Raw genomic sequence first — 6,778 nt, 5'->3', positions numbered from 1 at the left:
TTACTGAAGGAGCAACATAGTAGTATGTGAGTCTGTAATGGTTAAACGTGTCATTTAAGATGATCCTGGGACTTCCCTGGTGGTCCAGTGGCTAAGACACTGCACTCCCAATGCCAGGGGCCCGGGTTCGATCCCTGGTTGGGGAATTAGATCCTACATGCATGCTGCAACTAAAGATCCCATATGCCACAACTAAGACCCAGTGCAGCCTAAATAAATAAATAAATAAATAAAATGAAAAAAATTTTTATTTTATTTATTTTTGGCTACATTGGGTCTTCGTTGCTGCGCACAGCCTTTCTCTAGTTGTGGCTTTCTCTACTCTTCATTGCTGTGCGCAGGCTTCTCATTGCAGTGGCTTGTCTTTGTTGCAGAGCATGGGCTCTAGGCGCATGGGCTTCAGTACTTGTAGCACACGGGCTCAGTAGTTGTGGTGCATGGGCTTAGTTGCTCCGTAGCACGTGGCATCTTCCCGTACCAGGGCTCGAACCCGTGTCCCCTGCATTGGCAGGTGGATTCTTAACCACTGCGCCACTAGGGAAGTCCAATAAAATAAATATATTTTTTTTAATGTGTAAAAAAAAAATGATCTTGAGCCACGAGAAGAAGGGTCACTAACATTTGGTATACACTACTCATCGAGGCAAGTGATTACATCATACAGTTTACAGAGTTGTCCATAAAATTAAAATTTCGTGCTTAAACAATTTACCTTCATGCATCCTGAAAAAGCACTCATTCCCCCTCCTTCCCTCCCTCTCTCGTCTTTCCTTCAGATTTTTGGCAGTTTTTTATGTGCAATATCACTACAACACAGGTGTCTTGATTCCTGGGTGCCCAGGTACTTGTGAATTATGACTCACAGGTAGAAATGCTAGCATTGAGAGGCCAACCAAACACAGAGGACACCCAAGGGTCCTCCATGACTCCGGGATCCATCTACTCAGAGGATGGAAGTGTACCAGAGCACCTTTGACTTGAGCTAAGTGAAACAACCAACCCCTAACTTGCCCATTAGACAGATTCCTTTTTTAAAATTAATTATTTTTTTGAATTTTATTTTATTTATTTTTTTATACAGCAAGTTCTTATTAGTTATCTATTTCATACATATTAGTGTATATATGTCAATCCCAATCTCCCAATTCATCCTCCCACCCCCCCATCCCCCCACCACCCCCACTGGCCACTTTTCCCCTTTAGTGTCCGTGCGTTTGTTCTCTACATCTGAGTCTCTATTTCTGCCCTGCAAACCGGTTCATCCCGTTAGACAGATTCTTGAGAGGTAGTTGGGCCTTGGGAAGCTCAGGCATCAGTATGGGGGTGCTATCACCATGCCTACTGACCAGAATGAGGACAGAGTTCAGCCTTCTGGCTTGGCCAGAGCGAAATTTGCAGGAGCTGGTAGAAGCAGCACTTGGTGGGGCGGGGTGGGGGGTGAGGGTGGTGGTGAGTGTGGATATCCCAGAATCCAAGGACAGCTGTTCACAGTTCATCTCTGCTCCCCAGGCCTGTGGCTGCTCCCCCTCCCTTCACCTCCTCCCCAGGTCCCCAGATAAGGAGTTGGAGGTTGGCCCAGGTGGAGTCCAGTGTCCACTCTGGTCCAGTCAGCTCTAGCCAGGGGTTAGAGGAGGTCACGTGGCTGGGCTGCTCCCTCTGCAGGTCCGTGGCTGGACAGATTTTTTTTTTAAGGAGATACTTTTATTTATTTATTTATTTATTTATATTTATTTTCGCCACTCCGGGTCAGTTGCCGCTCGCGGGATCTTTGCTGCAGCACGCGGGCTCTTAGTTGCATTATTTGGACCCTTTGTTGAGGCATGCGGACTTCTTAGTTGTGGCATGCTTATGGGATCTAGTTCCCCGACCAGGGATCCAACCTGGACCCCCTGCATTGGGAGTGCGGAGTCTTACCCATTGGACCACCAGGGAAGTCCTGGACAGATTTCTTAGGAAGTGGTACAGGAGAGACAATCTGACGGAACCACATGTGCCTCGGTTCTTATTTATACAGGTTTTTCCACTCTCTGGCAGGAAATGAAAATGCTGCTTAGACCCCCAAGGAAAGTAAAGGAGAAAGAAAAGAGAAGAGGGTGCTTTGGTGACGTTAAGTCTACTTTCGGTCTCCTGTACACTCTGGATTGTTGGGCAGAAGGCAGCGTCGCGCCCTTGCTGACAGTTTGCGGCGCTCCTCGGCCCTGCGTATCTCTCTCCGCAGGTTCTGGGCTACTACGCGCCTCTGGCTCGGCCACACCCTTCCCTCTGCCAGGAACAGCCCGCCTCCCCATCACCTTGGCTTCCTGGCAAATTCCTGCTCATTCTTTAAATCCTTGTTTTGAATCACCTCAGTAAAACTCTGACAACACCCTCTAGACAAAATTAATCACTTTTCCCTCTGTACATTAAAAAAGTCGTTTTATTATGGAAAATTTATTTAGGGTACAAAGGCAGAGAGAATTATTCTGTACAGTTTTTGCTCAGGAACGCACACTCTCCTCACTGCTTATATTACCCGGGCTGTAAAGACGCGTGTCCTTGTATCTGCTCTCCTAGGTCGAGGCCCTGAGCGCGCACAGTACCCGGTGCAGGGGAGGTGCTCAATATTTCTCAGATACAACAGAAATTATCATCTGGTCCAACGCACCCATTTTACAGATGAGGTACCCGAGGCCCCAGTTCAAGGAGTCAATGCAGTCGGCCCTCTTGATTACCAGAAAAGTAGTGGGACAGATATGGTACCTCCCCTGCCCTGCCCTGCCCTGCCCTGCCCTGCCCTGCCTTGGTCCACTAAGCCGGCGTCCGGGCTCCGACCCCCGGGGCTGTGCCGGCGCGCTACCGCCCGGCCCGGCGGCCGCTCCCTCCGCCCTCCTCCCGCTGCCACCTGGCGCGGCCCCGCCCCGCCCGGACTCCGGACTAGAAAGTGGCGGCGACGCCCCGGAAGGAACCATTCGCGCCAGGGGGGTGTGGCGGCTGAGGACGGCCGTCGCCTTGGCGACCCCCACCCTCGGACCGCTTGTGTCGCAGCTGCAGTGCAGGGGCTGCGGGGACTGGCCCGGGCCGAACGGGGTCGAGCGCAGGGCCGGGCTCAGGGATGCTGCCTCTCCAGGCCGGGTGTCGGGAGGCGCGGCCCGCGGGGCCCCGCCAGGTATGGGGCTGCGCGGGGCGGGGCTCAGCGCTCACCTCCGCGCGGCGGGGCGGGGCCGGGGCCGGGCAGGGCCGCCCGTCCTCCCCGCCCCCATCCCTCCCACTCCCGGCCCGGGATTAGCGACCTGGGAGCCCGCGCCCCGCGGCCTCGCCGCCTCACTTTCCTGGGAACGGCAGCCACGGCGGCACCATGAGGAAGTCGTACTCAGGTGGGCGCCGCGCCCGGATTGGGGAGGGGTGTGTCCCGGGTCGAGCCCCTCTCACCTGAGCGGAGGCGGTCGCGGGTGGCCGAGTGGGTCCTTGAGGCGGGGACACCGCGGGGCTCCGGGCTCCCGGGGCAGATTTTGATGTGTGGGGCGTTCGCGCCGGCCAGTTGACGCAGCTCCACCCCGCATCGGGATCGCGGGGTCCTGGAGGCATTGAGCCCCTCGACGGACTTGGCTTTCTCCTTTGCTCCAAGCCGCCTCTCCAAGGCCGCGGGGCCCGCGCGCTGGTCCGAGACCACAGGTGCCTGGGGGACACCGGGTGCTCGAGACCTCCGACCCCTGCACGGTTGGGCCCCGATTCTGACCTTGGCCGAGGGTCTCCTGCCCCTGTATGTCGGCCACTACTCGCTCAGGTGTCTGGAGGGGCCACTGTGGGAGCCGCTGCCCTGGGCTGGCCGTCCCTCCTGCTCGCCCTCCTCCCCCCTTGCACCTTCTCTGGAATCGCTGACTTTACAGGCGCCGAGGGTGCAGGCGTTTTGTGGTGTCCCCCCCCCCGCAACTTCCTCTGGGCGTATGTGTGCGTGGGTGGAGGCTGGGTGGAGGATTTCCTTGGGGTCAGCCTCCAGGACTGGTGGTCCAGGTCACAGCATCCTTTCTTCCCGTGAACTCCTGTTATTCCTCTACCCAGTGGAGCACGGGAACTTCGCCAAATGGGACCATCTAGCTGCACCCCAGCTTGGCAACTCGGATTCACCTTTTAGGTATCAAGATGCCGTCAGGTGTGCTGGCATCCTAGGTCCACTAGCAGGCCTGACCTCACATAGGTGGAGGGGGCCTGACCAGTTCTTATCATGTGCACAGGATCCTTTGTAACCGTTTTCCCCTTGGGTACTCTGAAGTTCCATTCTATGGATGGGTAAACTGAGGCCACGAGCCTTGAAGGGCAGGTTAAGGGTAATCCAGATCTCTGTTCTTTTTTTTTTTTTTTAATTTATTTAATTTATTTATTTTTGGCTGCCTTGGGTCTTCGTTGCTGTGCTGGGGCTTTCTCTAGTTGTGGCCAGCGGGGGCTACTCTTTGCTGCACTGTGCAGGCTTCTCACTGCCATGGCCTCTCCCGTTGCGGAGCACGGGCTCTAGGCGTGCAGGCCTCAGTAGTTGTGGCTCGCGGGCTCCAGAGCGGAGGTTCAGTAGTTGTGGCGCACGGGCTTAGCTGCTCCGCGGCACGTGGGCTCTTTCCGGACCAGGGCTCGAACCTGTGTCCCCTGCACTGGCAGGCAGATTCTTAACCACTGTGCCACCAGGGAAGCCCTCTGTTCTTTTTTATTTCCCTTTTTTTCTTTGTGATTTTTTCCCCCCAAAGGATCCAGGCAGGATCTTTTGTCTTCCTCAGTTGTCGAATTATAAACAGCATCTCTTCTTCTGCTAACCCTGCAAAGTTTCTCCTCATGTTCCTCCCCTTAATCTATTTGGACATGAAGTTTTCTGCCAAGGACTCATGAATTAATTTTTCTTCATAAGAGGACAGAGTCATGGTACTTAGTTGGAGCTGAAGAGGTCATCTGGGCCATTTTTGGGGTCATTTTTTGACCCTTCCTTTGGGTCATTTTTTCCAGTCTCCTCCTGCTTTCCACATTCAGAAAGGAAAACAAGTAAAGAATAACTCGTCTCAAAGAGGGTTACTTAGAACTTCCCCTAAAATGGCCTTCTGGGCCGGTGGCATAGAATTTCAACTTTCACCCCCTGTTGCAAACAGCATGGCCCTCAGACACCCTGCTCACAGCTCCGTCTCAGGAGCGTGGGAGTATTGATGTAATGGTGGGGGAGGAGGGGGCTTCCAGGTGGCATATGCTGGGGTTCGGCACTCAGCCTCCCTCCCCAACATGCTCCAAATACTTGAGATGGTTGTGGGCATCACTGCCCCACGCGGCCCTTTCCCTGGGTTCTGCAGCCCAGTGTGGCCTAGGGACCCCAGCTGGCTCTTGCCCTTGGCTCTTGAACTTTGCCTGCTGCTGGTCCGTCTGGACAGTGGGGGCCACCAGGGCCCCCCCCCTCAGTTGGCCTTTTCCTGGGGGGACTTTGAGACCCTCCGACACAGATGCCAGAGGGCCTCTGAGGCAGGCTCGATGTCTGTTCTCTTCCACGCCTGCCCCCTCCTGCCCTGGCAAATTAAGAAAAAAAAAGAAGACGAAGGTTTTTGCAGTAGTTAGAAGTAGAGTTCATGGGTGGGTAGGAATCAGCTCTTGTAAAGGCAGCCTCCGTGGCTCCAGTGTTTACCTGAAGGGGCAGGGCCCTGGAGGATGGGCCTGGGAGGGCTTGGACCTCTTCCAGCTTGTTCTCCTCCTGGCGATGGTCCAAGGCGAGCTGGGTCACTCTGTTGCAGTTGTGTGGGGTCGGGCTGGAGGGGGCCGGCCCAGGGGCGGGGTGGCAGCTTGGCCCCATTCTGAGGGGCTCCGGTTCTCTTAGTTCCCACCCCCCCACCCCCGCCCAGTTCCAAGGAGAGGCATTTTGCAGAAGTCAGACTGACCCCTATGTAGCATCAATGCCATGAAATTAAGGAAAGCAGCAAACTGTGAAAAATTCCCAGTGTCAAAAATTCAAGGACAGCCAACCAGGAGGGCTTTTATTTTTCACCTGGGTTGAGTGGGATGATTGCTTCTGGACCTATTTATGGGCTCCAAAATAAATCAAATATGTTCTCGGTAGAGCTGGCTTGAACATTCATGAGTCTCTGAAAAGTGGGGAATTTTCGAAATGTTTGAGGGGATCCCGAGTGCCTTAGATATACATTCACTGGACACACATTATGTGTTAGGCCTGTGCAGCCAGGGCCTCAACGGTACAGAGATGATGGAAAGACGTGGTCCTTGCTTGCAGGGGAGCTGCATTCTCCTTGGGGAGGCAGGATGCAGGGGGGACCCCGGCTGGTTAACACCCCCCAACCCCCTCCCGAGCAGTACAGACTCCAAATGCCCAGGTGGGAGGTTTCAGGGGGAGGCAAGATTGAAATGGGCCTTGAGGAGTGAGCAGCTCTGAGAAGGTGGAGAATAAAAAGGGCCCTTCTAGGTGGGGAACAGAGCGAATGCCCAGTGGGGCTGCAGGATGCCAGGTGGGTGTGTGGGAGCTCTGTCTGGTAGCTCCAGTTCTGCTCCACGCTCTTCCTGGATCTACCTCACCTGATGCTCCAACAGGGCAGAGCTGCAAGTGATGTGGCCCAGTGGTTCATAGCATGGGCTCCTGGAATTCAATCATAGGCTGGCACCTCCTCGATGTAGGGCAAGGTACTTGATCTTGGGTGTCTCCTTTGCCTCATTTGTTAAACAGGGACAGTGCCAACTGGTTGTAAAGATGAAATGAATTGCTGCATAAAAGGCTTGAAAATGCCTGCTCCATCCATAATTCCCTGCCGTTGTCTTCACTATCCGTATC

General features: G+C 54.5%; 1 protein-coding gene across 1 annotated transcript in view; it reads left to right on the top strand.

The window, feature by feature from the left end:
* Positions 1–3,319: 3,319 nt before the first annotated feature.
* Positions 3,320–6,778, top strand: part of SEPTIN9 (septin 9) — a 165,211-nt gene continuing 161,752 nt past the window's right edge. The window contains exon 1 of the mRNA XM_082604003.1: positions 3,320–3,353. Coding sequence (XP_082460129.1) covers positions 3,335–3,353 — 19 coding nt within the window. The 5' untranslated portion in view covers positions 3,320–3,334. The remainder of the gene's footprint in view (positions 3,354–6,778) is intronic.

The sequence above is a fragment of the Mesoplodon mirus genome, assembly GCF_964341445.2.
Source record: "Mesoplodon mirus genome assembly, chromosome: 18".
NCBI classification, from domain to species: domain Eukaryota; kingdom Metazoa; phylum Chordata; class Mammalia; order Artiodactyla; family Ziphiidae; genus Mesoplodon; species Mesoplodon mirus.
This window is presented reverse-complemented; position numbering and strand designations above follow the sequence as displayed.